At 41.5% G+C, this 16817-nt stretch overlaps 1 protein-coding gene across 2 annotated transcripts; it reads right to left on the bottom strand.

The window, feature by feature from the left end:
- Positions 1-571: 571 nt before the first annotated feature.
- Positions 572-16534, bottom strand: kdm2ab (lysine (K)-specific demethylase 2Ab). 2 transcript variants are annotated; one of them, XM_036568828.1, is made up of 23 exons: positions 16361-16534; positions 15326-15364; positions 14480-14618; positions 14304-14382; positions 14047-14093; positions 13582-13760; positions 13374-13480; positions 12157-12250; positions 11778-11931; positions 11411-11526; positions 10056-10182; positions 9650-9954; positions 9339-9416; positions 8429-8695; positions 7904-8035; positions 7721-7801; positions 5685-5954; positions 5221-5253; positions 4078-5021; positions 3061-3224; positions 2822-2968; positions 1978-2190; positions 572-1274 (listed from the first exon to the last, which is right to left on the bottom strand). In XM_036568828.1, exons 2-23 carry the CDS (start codon positions 15359-15361, stop codon positions 1093-1095), a joined length of 3894 nt encoding a protein of 1297 aa, XP_036424721.1. In that variant the 5' UTR covers positions 15362-15364; positions 16361-16534; the 3' UTR covers positions 572-1092. The 2 variants fall into 2 exon arrangements, with proteins under 2 accessions (XP_036424721.1, XP_036424722.1); XM_036568829.1 differs by having other exon boundaries at positions 4078-4991.
- Between the last annotated feature and the right edge of the window lie 283 nt (positions 16535-16817).

Here is a 16817-nt window from a genome sequence, read left to right as displayed (position 1 = left end):
TCCCATCAGTTTTGCCTTTTATAAACCTTGTTTACACTAAATAATGCATTAGTTTTGTTCATATTTATAAGTACAAAGTCAAAAAACAGGAAGCGTATTAAATAACAAAAACATCTGAATGTGTTTCCTCTCACTGTAAAGGCTCTACTCTTCATATGCATATGCATATGACAGCACATACCAAAAACTATTATCAAGAGCCACTCCAATAGATTTAACTGCTTTAACTGAAATCTTTAGAAAAAGAAAAAAAAAAAAAAATTACAAATACAATTAAATAATCTAGAACATACATTATCATTTCTTTCTTTATTTTTTTTTGAAAAACAAAAACAAAGTGAAAAAAAAACAAAGCTTTTCAAAAAATAATTACACTGCTACAGATTTTCTTTCTGGCATACTACAAGAGAGGAATACTTTTACATAAGGTTGTGTATATATATATATAAATTTATATATATATCTAAACTCTTTTCAGAGGAATTGGGAACAGAAAGGTATTCCTCTTGAAAAATAAAGTCAGAGGTAAAGACAGGAGTGCAACACCCTTACGCTGCTAAGAGGGAAAAGACAAGTTAGAATGTCAAAAAAAAAGAAAGGGATGGATTCAGGAGAGGCATGCAAACAACGGGCCTGCCCTGGAATAGAAAAGAGTCTGTTGGGGAATAGCACCTGTTTAAACTCCTACTGGAAGAGCGTACGGCATTACAGGCCTGAGAATCGACATGATTGCCAATTGCAGTATTTGTGTATACACAGAACAAAGGGAAATAGTTAATTACAAATAAGAGGTACCCATCGCCAAGTCGTGTTTTTCCATAAGCTCCGCTCTGGATGCTTTAAGCTCCTCACTCTTAACATTCTATACATAAAACTAAATTTTCTGTTAAACAGAGCAACCTCGCTGAACTGCCCGCACATACACACTAACAGACACACACTGCTTTTGTCATTCTCTCACACACACACACACACACACACACACACACACACACACACACACACACACACATTTCTTACTAACATCCACATACAAACATACTCTGGCACCATTCAGCCCAACAGTCTTTCTCTCTGAGAGAAGGCCGGGCTCTATGATATCCTCTGGATGAGCTTGTCGTCTGATAGGCAGTAGAGAGCATTGACAGACAGTTCCGAGATGAAATTCTCACAGGCCTGCCGGGAGACTCCTTTACAGCCGCGCAGGTCCAGCACCGAGAGACAAGACAAACGCTGCAGGTACGGTAGACAGTGATCCGTCAGACGACTGCAGCCTGAAAGACAGAGAGAGCGAGATTGTTTTCAAGACACCCGACATGCTCCATCGAGTATGGGATGAATTTGACTATGGCGTTGATGTCTGTACAGCTGGACGAGGTTCATATTGAGCGCTTTTAAAATTACACAAACTTTATGCTCAACTAAACCATATACAATTTACTGCATTGTTCTGTAATGATTTACAAAGGAAATAAATCATTTTGAAATCAGATGAATCTTTTTAAATCACCCTGTATATTTAATGTTAAATATGAGGAAAATTGGCACACAATTCTTTCTCACTCTGTGATGCAGCATAATGAATGGTGAATCACCAAACAGTTATTTCACACAGTAGTGATTTCAGTATTTGAACAGCGGTACAACAAACGAGTGAACAGAGTTCTTTTACAAACTGCAAGAGAATTAAGTGTGAGTATTTAAAATGTGCATTATCGTTGTGCTAACTGCAGTCTAACCAATGTCAGTTCATTTAGACAGTAAATGTTTAAAATCAATTAATTAAAATAATCAAGTTTAATTGAAGAATCATGCCTAGGTGGTAATTTTGTGTATGACAAAGACTTATCCTTTGTGCATGTGTCTACAAGTGTGCACACATGCGTTTACACCTGCTGGGTTGTGTGAATGTGTAAGTGTGTATGTTCCCTCTATAAATTCTGGTGCTGTAGAGTGCGAGCTTGTGTTTTCACATACCTGCTAAGTTTAGATGTGTGAGTGTGTTGCGTGTGGAGGAGCCCACAGCAGTGAGGAGGTTGAGAGCGTTGTCAGTCAGGGGGCAGTGTGAGAGCTCTAGCCTCGTCAGCTGGGGCATGTGTCTAATGATCAGCCTGAGAGTGGCCTCCGTCACATCCAAACCACACAGCCTCAAACACTGCATGTTCCGCAGCTGGGATCGGTTATTACTGCCTGTATAAAAAAAATTTACGCACAATGTGAAAAAGACAGAAACTCACATATACAGTTCTAAGACCACATAAAACTGTTTAAAAGCTTTTTATGGGGGCAGTAACTTGTAAAACACTACATAACAAATGAAATACTAACAAACATGAGTATAATTGAAGATACCATTTTCTAAATGTCAAAAAAAGTTTGTCACAAGTAAGTTGTGAACTGATTAGAAGAGCATAAATGTTTCTTCTTCTCAGTGCAGCTCAGGCATTGCAAGGATTTGTTTAATATTATTACTGGTATACATGATTTAATTTGATGAAGTGTTAATTTGACGAACCTGGTATTAAATAGCAACGAGGGTCGGAAAAGGGCTGCAAACACAATGACAGACTTAAAATCAAAATGTATTGAAGTAATGTTTATTGGCATTTATTCTAATGTTGGTGTTAATAAATAAATGGAAATAAATGTTTACTGACCACATAAAAAGCTTTTTGCACAGTGCAGATCTTGTATTATATCCTCATGTCTAAAATCTTATGATCCTGGATCCTCTGCATTTATGAGTTTTGAGGTTTATGTCCTGCAACCTCTCTTTTTCTTGGAGACAAAACAAAGTGCACTTCTGGCAGACATTGTGTACCTGGTGGGCTGAGGAGCTCTCGGATCTGTGCATCTTTGACACCGTCCGCCCAGCGCAGGTCTAACGAGCGCAGCAATGGACAGCTGGGAGAGCTCAGAGCAGAGATTGACACCCAACTACATCCTGACAATACCAGATCTTTTAACCCTGAAATTTAAAGGGAGTGAAATACAGAATACCACAAAATAAACACCATCAAAACAACATAAGAGTGAGTATGCATCCCAGTGTATATGTACCTGGTAATCGGTTAACAAGCCAAGTGAGCTGTTTCTTGGATATGTTGGCCCACGAAAGGTCCAGTGTGACCGGCTGACGTTTGATGATGCCAGAGAGGGCCTGTGGACTGATGGACTGGCAGCGGCTTAAACTGATTCGCGTCCACAACCGCTTATCACACCCCCTATTGCAACAAGGAAGTACAATAAGGACACACAAACACCACCTGCAGTTAAATTCAAACTTAGTGTGTGCAAGATAAGATATCTGCGTTGGGGAGTACAAGGACAGGGGTTCATGGGAAGTTCACCAGACAGAATACAGATACTTTACAAAAGCCTATTCATAGTCCCTAAAATGCACCTGTTTCCTTGGATGATGTACTGAGCATGTATTTTATTATGGTATAATTACAGGATTATTGTGAACTGTTGATGACTTATTTATTGTCTTACATTTAATGAGTAAATAAGGGAAATAATAATAATAATAATAATAATAATAATAATAATGATAATAATAATAATAAATATTGTTTAATCAAACATTTAATCAATTATTTCTTTACACACTAACTATAATGGTAAGACAACACTTTTCAAAATTTACCAAGATTCTGCTCTTGGTACTGACTCTCTGGCAATCCCTTTGGGTAAGCACAATAATCTGAAGCTCTTAATAAAGAATTAAATATATTCAATTGTCTTGGATCTTAATGCATCATATATTTGTGAATAAAACTACCATTCTGACCATTTTTTGTTATTCAAATATCCAAACTTTTAAACAAACAGTATTCAGATGTTACAAAAAGCAAGCACTTCATTTTGTTATTTTGTCACCTGAAATGCAATATTAGCTACTTGTGTCCAGACACTTTGTTACATTCTCATTAAAAAAAAATACAAGATATTAGAGGATTTATTCCAGACTACACATGCTTTATTTGGAAACCTAATTAAGTAAATGAATCCTTTGATAACTTTGAATATCTGTGTAATCAAACAACAACAGTCATCTGTAATTCATATACTCACCATTTGTACCAGTTCTTGCAGACGGCCATACAGACACACAGCTCGGTTCGCGTCAGATAGCGGAAGACAGACACCCACACTAGCCTTTCCCAGCCGGGCTCACTCGCTCCGTTCTGCTCAGGCGACCTGCGGGACATTGGGCTGGACAAGGAAGACGAAGCAGGGGGCTTCGCTCTGTCCACTCGAGACTTTTTACCATTTTGGTGGGACTCCCCGGAGTTGCATCTAAGGTTCCGGCCCATGTGAGTGTGTTTGGAGGTGCTTCTGGTCAGCGTGGAGGTTTGGAGATGCGTTCTGTCTGTGTGTGACCTGACCGCTTGTGTGCGAGAGCACTCTGTGTGAAGGTGGCCTTTATCAGAGCGCCGGACCCCGTTTCGGAGAGGGGGGCGGAGCAGGGACTTGCCATAAAGGTCTCTAGGGCTTTGTGGGAGGCTTCTGGGGGAGACATTGGCCTCCAGCTTGGGAACGATGGTGCTGGGATCACGCCTACCCTTGGATGGTCGCAAGGTCACTGTCACGCATGACCTCTGACCTCTCGCATCATCACCAAGCACCACTGAAGAGTCTGACTGCGTGTGCTCTGCAGCTTCGTCCCTCTCCCTTTTTCGTTCTCCGTTCTGTGGTCCATCTCCATTTTCCTCTTCGTTCGCCCGTGCCCCGTGTCTCTGTGGCCGGTTCTCTTTGCCCCCCCACCCGTTCTCTCTCCTCTCTTCCTTCTCTTGCCCTTCCTCCTCATTGCTGTCCGCTTCACCTTCCTCTCCCTCAGTCCGTCCTCTCAGGGTGCCGCCTCTTCCTCCGCCTCTGAGCCGCACCCCTCTCCCCCGGCAGGCTGGCAGCCCTCTCCCGCGGGACGTGGCCCTGTTTAGCGCTGCCCGGATCAGCCCGGCTCTCTCCAAACTCCGCTGCCGCAGGAGCTTTGGAGAAAGAGAAACAGGCGAACGTGGCTGAGAGAAAGAAAGACAGAAAAAAGGGAAGGACGGCAAGACGCAAAAACAAAGACGAAACAAAACAAGGAAAAAAAAAAGCAAAAGCAACATGGAGTGGGTCAGGGCAATGAATGTGTAATCACAGCAGCTGATGTAGGGAGATGCTGGCATGTTCGCACACAGTGACATGAGGACAAAACAGGGATACAAGTCTTACCGACTGGAGGATTTTGTTCCGTTCTAGTTTTATCTACAGCAGAAAAGAAAGAACAATGATAGAGATAATACATATTAGGCAAAATGAACTGAATGTTCCACTTTAACCTAAAGCCTATGTCTTCTTTAGCCTAAATGCTTCAACCTAAAGCAACAACTTAACCTAAAGCATTTCTCTTAATGAAGCATGTGTAGCAAACACAGCAAACATCTGCCGCAGATGTAAATACATGTTTAGAAAAGAATAATTCTAAGATAAGACTCTGCTTTTTGATAAGTTTGTCCTGTTTCTATGAATGAAAACTGACTGAAATAATCGCAATATTGAGAAAAGCTATGCCTCCATCACTTTTACAAACTTATATGCATGTGAAAATAGAACTGCAACACTTTTACTTGAGCAGATGATGATAGAAATCATGTCTTTACTAATGAATGAAGCACAGGTGTTGTGGTTGCCTTTACCCTCTTTCTGTGCTGTAGCTCCAGTGCACTGGCTCTCTTGCGGCTCTGTTGGTGCTGCAGTAGGAGTCTCTGTGAGGGTGGGGGTTGGCGTCTGGAGCGGGTCAGAGGCAAGGAAGAGGGTGAGAGTGGCGGCCGACCCTTGCGAAGACCCCAACGCAGCCCCCCCACTCCGATGCCCTCTCTGTACGCTCGCTTGGCTGGAGGGCCTGAGGACGGAGAGCCGGTGGTCACGCTGCTTTCACCTTCTTTTTCAGAACTACTGCTGGAAGACTGAGGTTCAGAAATAACACCACATTTAAATTAAAGGAGAGACAAGTAATTAAAGGAGCAACTGATTGGGCTTTTCGGTTCCACAGTCTATCAGTAACGTTGCCAAAAAAAGACCACAATACAATGTGGCCAGGCAATTTGTTACTTGCTTAGGAATGGCTACTGAATTCCAGGTCTTGAGTGAACTAAAACGGATTCACCTCAAAAGATTTGTTTCCTTTTCAGCTGTAAACAACATGGTACACATACGCCTCTTTTCTACTGCAGGGCCGAATGGTTATGAGCAATAACTGTTCCAACGGCTTTTCCATAAAGACATGATTTAACATCATTAACGCTTAAAATCGCCCTCAGTACGTTTATTTTGGCACGGTTAGCCGACCGTACTCGGGGCCACAGATATTCGGTGGGATGATGTAATGACGTAGCTATTTGCTAACTGGTCCTAGAAAATAAATCAGATACATTCACTCATATTGATGCCAGATAAAAAGACAGCATGGCACAACTTTAAATCCACCACTCGATAAAAGTCAAAGCTTCAATCTTACACCAATTTCTAACTGTTAAAAGGCACTGATTACGAGAAGAGTGTAGCTGGTTAGCATTAGCTTAGCTAGCATGCTGCCGGCTCTGCTCACCACAGAACAGGTTCTATTCTGACTAACAGAAGCTTTACTGACACTAGTTTAGACGATAATCACTAAAATCCGAGTGCCTTGGGATGTAAAGCTGAAATTACACCTGTTCGGTGGTGTTTGAGGCTTTATCATCCCAGCTGTGCTAGTGCTAGCTGGCTCCTCTCTCCTAGCTTAACTAAAGAGATCCAAACACCCCAGTACAGTTTTTATTCGACATAACTGGTGCTCTGCTATCACAAATATAGATGATATAAACTTATTTAATCGAGAGCAAAGTCAACTGGTGTTGGAGTGACAAAAGGCAGAAATCAAATCTGTTCTGTAGTGCAAGTTGTAGACTGCTAGGCTAAGCTAATGCGAGTGTGCTTCCTGTTGCAGTACCGACTTGGTTCCAGGGACCGATGTTTAGAGTATAAAACACTCGTTTAGAGTATAAGACTCAAACGTGAGAGCACAGATTCGAATGACTGACGAAGTTTGAGCTGTACCCCGCTGGGCGACTCTAATGCTAGTGCAGTTAGGCGGCTACAGGTGAAACCAATGCAATACAGGCTCAGTTTCAGAAACTGATGCTCAAATAACGCCCGTTTGGAGGATAAAGAATCTGACAGCACGGCGAGAGACTGGAGTTGGAGTGACATACAGAATCAAATGTATTTTGTGGTGGGTGCTGTATATGTAGCTTATAGCATGTTAGCAGTTAAATCACTCATTTGTATAGTTTCCTGCAGTATTTCTTGGTTCTGCTTTAGTGGCGCAACAGAGAGAAAATAAAACCGCAACCGGTCTCACAAGTCTAGGCCAGTGTGGAATGGCACAGTATGACCCTGAGAACCATTTGGCTCGACAGTGGAAAAGAGGCCATACAATAACGAGTTCCTGTTATAAACCAAAAACTTGGAGAGAGTCTTTGCTGAAACGCTAGGTTAATGTTAGTCAGAGCGAGAGGTTATAGTCTACCTTAAATAAATAAATAAAACATCTAGTACATAAAATGTACTTATGGAATAGTCTACAAGCTACACTGCTCCTCATGCTCTACTCTCTCGACTATAAGTTGTATCGTACATTATAGGGTACATGGGTATGCAGCACTTTAGTGTAAGAGTGCACAGTATACCATACCTCTCGGTTCTTTTCCTGGACACATTTGGGACACTCCCAGCAACTGGGCAGGTCCTTATTGATCACACCCTCCCCTGGCACCTTCATGACACACAGACAAGCAGATCGAAGTCACCTTAAATTACCAGCACATTCAAATCAACTGAATCTTTCTGAATAGAAATGCATTTACTGTGTGTGTACCTTTATGCATTCTGGATGAGTGATCTGAGCACATTCAGAGCATTCCATGAGAGACTGTGTGGCCTCCGAGCCTTCAGCCTCCTGGTTTCCCTCCTTACATATGGCACACACAGCCGACAGAGGCAGTCCCGGCTGAATAAAGTGAGCACAAGACTTAGAGGTGCACGTAATATACACATGATAAAAACGAGTGAATTAGTTTTATCTATAAGTTCTATATTAGCCATTATTGTTTTATATAATTTAAGGTAAAAGTGAGTGATTCCACAGCTCCCTTAGTAACATTAATAGCATAAATAGACTTTACAGAACGTAATAACAAAAAACTTAATGGACACAGCTCTGCCACACCATGTTGTTATTGTTATTGAGTGTTGCACGTCATGTAATGGGCTACAACATTTCAATCCAAAGTAAGATTCATTCAAACCGGCCATTTTAAAACCCACAAATTACATTACAGAGCAAAGAAAACTAATCCAGCTCCAACGCGCTAAAGATACAAGTACAAATGCAAGTACTTACAGCCAGACACTGTCTGAGAATGCAGGTCTTCTTAAGTCTGCCAGGGCCACCAAATTTCCTCATGTCCTTGCAGTAAGTGCAGTCCCCGCACTCGGTGCGCAGGCAGGCCACACAGCGTTTGCACCGCACGCGCCGTCGCCGAAGAGCTGAGATAGAGGAAGGTGGTTTCATGGGCCGTGGCACCGGAGCCAACATGGGGCCTGAGCCTGGAGCCCGCGAGCGATAAAGCAGAGATGGGGGAGGAGCAGGTGGCCTATACCATGAGGGCTGCAATCAGAAAGAAAGAAAGCATATATTTGTGTGTCTACATTTTGGCATGAGTTTTGGTAACATACAACAACTATTCACCATTCATTTTTTGGGTATACTATGCTCACTCAGCTTCATGTCCATCAATGTAATATCACTCTTAATACCAAAGACATTATGTGATATATATATAATATATATAATATATATATATAATATAAAATGTGAAGGTGAGCATGTCCTTCCTTTGAGTCCCAAGCCACTGCATCCTTCAAACCACTGCTAAACCAACATTGCGGGGCATCTCAATGCACTGGGATGGAGAGAGGAACATTCTACCCACCAATTACAGCAGACCAATTATACTCTTTTGGACTCCCAGCCACGGATAGCTGTGGCATAACTTAGTATCAAACTCGCATGAATTCCCTTCCAGTGGTGGTTTAAACAAAGTTTAAGTAGTTATGTGTGCTGGAATCACAACAACCTTGCCACTATTGCCAAGGTAATGTCACAAATTGTACACACGGTAGTGTTTTCCTTAAAAAACGAAGACAAAGAAAACATGCTGCTAGAAGTCCCCAAACTTTTGATGGCGGTGTATGTTTACAGGAGTATGTATAGTACATGAGTGGAGGTGTACGCTAACGTTTGGCCTTACCCTTTTGGGCCATGTGACAATGGGATTTCCAGTGTAAGACAACTTGGGATCATCACTGGCATGCTCCTCTAGCACAGCCTGTGGATGGTGGGAGGAGAGAATGCTTGTTTAACAGTAATCAGAATATACTATGACAGAGCGATTAGTTAATTACACTGTTGCACTGACAACTTCACTAAAATAATTGACATACAGGTGGGTAGTTATTTTGAATAATCAAATGACCCATATGCAAGGATGTTCTACAAGTAATATCCCAAAGTGGTCTATCTATTTTCATTTGTTACACTGAGAATAGTGGGGTGGTGTACCCGGATGTCACTGAGAAGCGCTGGAGCGTTTCTGATGCCTGTGGGGACACACTTCTTGTGAGCTGGCAGCTCCTCCAGTTTGTGCAGTAGCTGCCACAGGCCCTCCAGCTCAAATGGTGTTAGGTGCACTTTCACACCCGGATGGGCCGGAAGGGAGGGGGCTTCTTCTTCGTCATTTTCCTCTTTAATGTCCTTGTTGCTATCGTCCTCCTCTTCCTCCTCCTCCTCCCCTTCCTCCTCCTTCTGTCCGTCTTTTGTATGGTCATCGAGTTTGTTTGGTTTGATGTAATCTTCTTTCTTCAGCCCTTTGTGCCAAAAATAAGCAGGAAATTAATGACATTGGAGGCTGCGCTTCAGACTGTCAGTTGATGCAGAAATATGTCTGTATGTCTCTCACTGTACTCACCTATACCCAGAGAGTGCTTCTGGAACTCTGGCGTTAGATGAGAGGTGTTGGTCAGACAGTAGAGGTAACGCTCCAACACATACCAACACATCTCGTAATAGAACGGGTAACGAAACTTAGATGGGACCTACAAGTGAGGGATAGAGACACAAATGAAATACGAACAAGTCACAATGAAGGAGTGAGGGGGGGAAAAAAAAAAAAAACACACAACACAACATCAAGACAATCAGTTTGCTGGTTGAAATTACTCCTAAGGTATGAGTCCTGTTATAACCGTTATACTGGTACACCACAAATACAAGTGAGTAACAACCTATAAGCAGTGTAAACCATGCTAAAGTTAGTCTGTTTGGCCAAATGGCTGAGTCAGGAACGTTTCAGTCATGTTTTAAATTCAAACGAAAGCACAGCGGACACTCAAACACTGCCTGCAATGAAGTGTGTTGCATCTGCAGCAATCCACTTTATTTTGAAGGCTGCAGACATAAAGGAATAGCCTGCCTTTTGGGATTAGCCTCAGTCTAACATGGACACGAGAGCATTTTTGTTTGCTTCCTTCACCGCCTCAGAAGCTGCCTGACTTTAAATTTCAATTTCAGTTTTCACGTTGCAGCAATTACATCCTGGACAGGCGCCTGTATGTAACTGCTACACCATTTAAGGTGGAAGGGAAAGCTTGAACAAAATGCTGGTGAATGTAAAACTTCAGCCTTGTAGAAATTAAGACACAACATAAGATTTAACACCATCTTTGGTGGGCCTGCGTGGCAATATTGACGTAATTTTATCTACATATTGTTTGGTTTTCTTTTTAATAATTTACATAATAAAAATATTTCAGTTTTATTTTGGTTGTTAAAAATGACTTATTAAAATGTGACAATACACAATAATAAGCCACAGTTAACATACAAAATAGGTTTATTTAAGCATCTTAATATTTTTTTATGTGAAAGTATATACCATGATATACAGCAAAAGGTTTGGAAATTTTTAATTATACAGTGACATACAATTTTAGCCATATCGTCTGCTACTAGTGTGGGCACAGGATCCAGTCACTGAAATAGTAGTGTGTGGCAGAGCTGGCCAGTGCCAGTGGAGCAGTGTCTAGCTCTAATCTTCTAGTGTCTAGTCACAGTAGACTTTAATGACAGAATTTCATGAGCCCTAAAGAAAAGTTTTTTTTTGCTAACTGAAATGTTAGTCTGAGGTGGAAATGAAATAGTGTTGTGGCCCTGGATAGTGGATAATAAAACACCTTCTATTTGTAAGTCTCACAAGCAATGTATGAGACTTGAGAGGTATGAAACTCTGGGAAAGTGAGTGTTCGTTTGTATTTTTAAACCAACCCGTGTGCGGTCCTCAATGTTGTAGATGTTCAGCTGCATTGGAATGTTAAAACTGTGTAGGAAATTCCCACCAAACACCAGAGTATCTTCAGGAGTGTATACTGCATGGATCCAGCCTGCATACAAACACACACACACACACAGAAATAAATAAGGTCACCATGAACCGAATTGCGTTTCACACCAAGTCAATCAGTACAGCTGACCGGTACTTCTCTCACAATTTTAATACCAATACAACACAGTACAGTCTCCAGTATGAAACTAAAAGACCACATTTTATGCTCATGTTACTCTGGTACTAGCAGAAGTTATCACTGATTGTGTGTGCATGCATGTGTACATGTGTTCATGCATGTGTATACACCTGAGGGGATCATGAAGGTGTAGCCCTGCTTTAGCTCAATGCGCTGGCAGGCAGTGGCTTTGTCTCCAAGAAAGATGTCACCCTGTTTCCCTGACAAAACCCAGTTTTCATAGAGCTCCAGGTTCTGCGGCGTGGGCGGAATCAGCCAGAACACCTAGGGTTCATACAAGGGTCAGAGAGCAAAGCAGGGTCAGTAGTATTATTATCAATTGATAACATCAGCACAAAAAACAGCTGAACTTTTTTTCTCCATATACTTTCATAAACAATCATAGATAAACATATTATACGAACATAAGAAGATCTAAGAATGACTCATTTAGGAGGTTTTCAGCAATGATATGATGCACGCAGTAATTATACCATGTTTGGTTCTCACCTTGGCTCCCCTCAGGATATGGTACCAGACTGATGTGCCGCCAAAGTCTATGTGGAAGTCAGTGAAGCAGCCCTTTACACTCATCAGACAATACCTGTAAGGAGGGAAGGCAGAAAAGAAAGAAAGATCAAAGGCAACAAAAAAAAGACTGAGTCAGACATGCTGTCCCCAACACAACCTGATAATCATGCCAGTACTTTGCATCTGATGAAGATTAAGAACGTTCTTATTCATATACAAATACACAGTGGAATGAAGTGATGTTCCTCCAAGGCCATGGGTCAACATACAAAACAGGGCCAGTGTTTACTGGACTACATAGTAAAAGTGACAAAAAACATACATACAGTGCAAGTAAGCAAGACAGTAGAATTCAATAAGCACACGACAATACAACAGCTCAAAGCTCAACCATAAAAACATTAAAATAAATTTGCCAAGTTGGACAGCATGAAAAAAAAAAAAGAAAATATATAAGAATGGGTAGTTTTCTTACATACAGACAGGTAGTGTCCCACCAAAAACGAAAATACGAACCTACTCTTGTACAGGGCTGGGCAATTTGTTGTCTATTCTAGTACACAGTTATAACACTGCATCATACTGCTTTTCATTTAGCAACATACATAAAAGATCCTGAGCACTATGTCCATAACACAATGGTCACAATACAGTGGCGTTCCTGTTGCCAAGCAGTTTGTTTTTAGTTGTCTGGACAAATGCTTCAGACTGTTTTGAAAGAATTCCAAAGCCATAAAAACTAATTAAATAGTACATTTATACACAGTTAAAAAATGGCATTTTTCTGCTAATTTAAGCACACTATTTATATTTCTTTGCTGAGTTTAACATTTAACAAAATATAAAAACGTGCCATACCTTTTGTACAGGCTGCATTTTATGTTTTATTTTTTCCCCCAATGCGTTAAATTCAGCAAAAATAATAATTGCGCATTAAAATAGAAAATCAACAAAACGGGTAACTTGACGAGGGCTGCCCAAACCTTTGCATATGACTATGTCAGGTTTAAAAAAAACTTGTTTTACCGCAGAGTACCTGCACTCAGGCAGCATAGGGTTCATTAATTAATACTACGTCAAATATAATCTGATATCATGATCGTATATTTGGAAAATATCATGACACTGGATTGTATCAATATCACCCAACACTAATATGAACCCTCTGCAACTGTGAACATGGAACAGCAACTCACTTCTGCACTTTGGGGTACTGCATGTCTATGATGGCATTAGTGGAGTCTCTCTGTCTCTCCTTCAGGTGCCGTGGCCACATGTTGTCTACCCAGTCGATCATATCAACCTGAAACGCACAAAGCAAAGTGTTAGGATTTATCACAGAAGGATTCTGGTGCATGTGCTAGAGGGGTGGGGCAGGGCAGCTGTAAACACAGGCATACATACCGAGGCAGGCCTCTTGACGAGATGTTCTAGTTTCGTATGACTAAACTCGAGACTGATGACATTGTACAGCTTTTCCCTTTCTGAAGGTGGAGTTTCATAGTACCGTCTCCACTGACTCATTGACATCTCAATACCCTTTTGAGTGTTTACATCCATCACATCAATCATTCTTCGACTGCCTAATAACATGAACAAAAACAGCACACATTTCAGTTGAAAACCTTGGAGTAAACAGGGAGAAGCCTCACTTGCAATGCACTACTAAATAACAATAATCAAAGAAACAAATAGATAAAATAGAAAAAAGTAATAACATTTAAAAAATAAAACAACAAGAAAACAAGCAACTAACATAGCATTCATTAATGAAGCAGTACCCAAAAAAATGTTTTTTTGTGAATGAAGGAATGGATGCTAATATTATTAAACAATATAAGAATAACAAAACAAAGAGGATATTCTTACCCACAAACAGTTTCACATCGCTCACACTGAAATCCTCATCCGGCATCCTGAAAGAGATAAAACACAGAGAGTCACCTCATGTTACAGCCTATCTGGCTAAGCACAATAAACTAAAGTAACTGTAACTTAAATAATATGTAAGCACTCTATATGAGCAACCAATCATTCTCTTCATACCACTTTGACAAACTACTTATATAAGGTAAATTCCATCAGTAATCAAAGCAGATCAAGAATTTGATGCTAAACAGACATACTGAATGCCAAGACCATCTGTTTTAGTAAAGATGATGGGGTCCCGAAGTCCCTCCCGCTGGATGTACTCGAAAGTGAAGTCTAAAGAAAGCAACACATATACACAGTTAAAATAGACTTGTGTGTAAAATCTCACTGTGATGCTGGTGATTAGTCCATTAAAAGGTTTAAAACTAACCTTTTCCATCCATGATTCTGACCAAGTCTGAATTAAAGAAGTTGCTTTGAAGTTTTTCTTCTAGGTCAAAAGTCCTCTTGCCCTCAATCTCATCATCTGAGATGCCATCGTCCTGGTAACGCCGTCGCGTTCCTGTTCGCTAAAGAGAGAGTGTCCCGAATGAACTGATGTAAGGCACACAAATGAGAGGCACATACAGTGTGTATATAAGACTCAATTAGATATCAGCATCCATACGAAGACATTTTGGGCTGGTTTCCCAGACAAGCATTAAGCCTAGTTCTGGACTAGCATTCTAAATGACGATTTCCCAACGAAAGGAAAGTGTAGGCCAAGAATAGGCTTAATCCCTGTGCAGGAAACCCAGTGCATATCAGGGTGATGAGATTACAGACAGTTCTGATGTATTTTATGCATCTTCACCATTTTGCATGTGTCCCATATCTAGGTGGTTAAAGACCACCCAGGGATGGTCACACAATATCGACACATATTCATAATAAAGCTCTACAGGCCGCATTAGAATTGGTTTTGTAGAAAGGGATTAAGCCTAGTCCTGGACTACACAGCATTCTGAATGGAGGTTCTCCACTGAAATGAAAATGTAGTCCAGGACTAGACTTAACCCATGTCTGGGAATCAGGCTCAGTATTTTCTACATTTTAAAAATACAGTGCTAGAATAAACATGAACTTGAGAAAACCTCATCACTGCAGGTGATTCTACTGTTATGACTATGCATCTGCTCTGATGCAGCACTAATAACAGGCCTAAAATAAGTCTTCCAGAAACCACAATGACACGAACATGATATGCTACAGCCTGAAGAGTTAAAAGGATGCTTACCAGGCGCTTGCTGTAACGGGGTTGGTTCTCCTCCATCGCCTAGAAAAGGAACATCTGCATTAGGTACAATGGCCCCGAGTATGAAGGCATAATCTATGACAGCAGATAAGGGTCTCAAACAAACCGACTAACCAGATTTATTTAACTTACACGAGCTCAAACAGGTCTCAAAAGTACTGAGGCTGCATCCAAGACCGCATACTACCATGAGCCATCACCTGTATCCCTTAGCAGTGCATTCATTAGTACAGGACCTATAGCATATAAGTATGTGGGTGGTTCAGGACGCAGCCACCAAGTACTTGCTGAAGAGACAACAAAGCAATAGTTCATCCATATCAGCTGTGTCCACCTCAATGACTCACTAACAAGCCAGCAGATAGTTATTAGAATTAGAGCTCACACAGTTAGGTTCTACTTCCATTTTAACTTCACTAGACCTACACAAGTTCCCCATTGACCGAAATCCATCTGACCAAGAATTCATGTTCACAAACTTGTAAAGTAGCCTTCCTGTTCGGAATTCCGCGCTCCACCTTAAACGGCGCAGCAGTTACATTCAAGCGCCTCAGGAGCCAGAACGCAACTGCTGCACCATTTAAGGTGGAACGGGAAAATTCGAATAAGAAGCTGACTTCAGCTTCGTGCAGCTAACTTCGTTCGCTAGCTAGGTCACTGAGGAGATTAGGGGTGAAGTGCTCATACTTGAAGATGCTGAAGACGGTATTTTTATTTGTGTGCAGGAAGAAAAACAACCAAACATCATTTTGAAAAGCTGCAGGTGCCCACTGGCTGCTTTGCATGTTAGCGAGCTAACTAGCGAACTAGCCAGGCGGCTAACACGCCCTGCGCGAAGCTAACCCAGCATTAAATGGAAGAACACTGCTAACGGTTTGGCTAATGTAGGCAGCCCACTAGCAGCCTTCTCACTGCCGGACACAGGCACTCAGTCCACCGCTTGGGGATAAACACACAGCGCTGGACGGGAACAAAACAAACCAGCGGTGTAGGAAGACCTTTAAACAATATAGTTACCTGGCTGTCGTTCGGCTTCGGCGCAGCACTTGTGGTCGATGAACGTGAACAAATTGGGCTTGTCCTCGCTAGTTGAATCCGTGATTCATCCTGCGCTCACTAGGATACGCTTATTGTTATTGTGGGATAAAGTTAAAGCGGTCCGCTTCCATCCGCCATTTGCAGATTGTCATTACACACACACGGCACGGCTGTGTCTAAGACTCGCCCTTGGCACCAGACCAGGACCAATGAGAGCACGGCGTTGTGGGATAGCTTCGCGCTGATTGGACGTCGCCCACGTCACTCTAACGCAGCCGTCCTCAGTTTAACCACGCCTCGTGTCTCTTTATTATACAGCCAATAAAAGGCATGTGTGATGTGTGAATCTAAGAATTTATTGGACGAGATCAGTAGACGTAAGAGCACGTTTAAACAGGATTAACCAATCAGTGTTCCAGGATCGGAAAAAGCGGAA

The sequence above is a fragment of the Colossoma macropomum genome, unplaced genomic scaffold, assembly GCF_904425465.1.
Source record: "Colossoma macropomum unplaced genomic scaffold, Colossoma_macropomum, whole genome shotgun sequence".
Lineage (NCBI taxonomy): Eukaryota > Metazoa > Chordata > Actinopteri > Characiformes > Serrasalmidae > Colossoma > Colossoma macropomum.
This window is presented reverse-complemented; position numbering and strand designations above follow the sequence as displayed.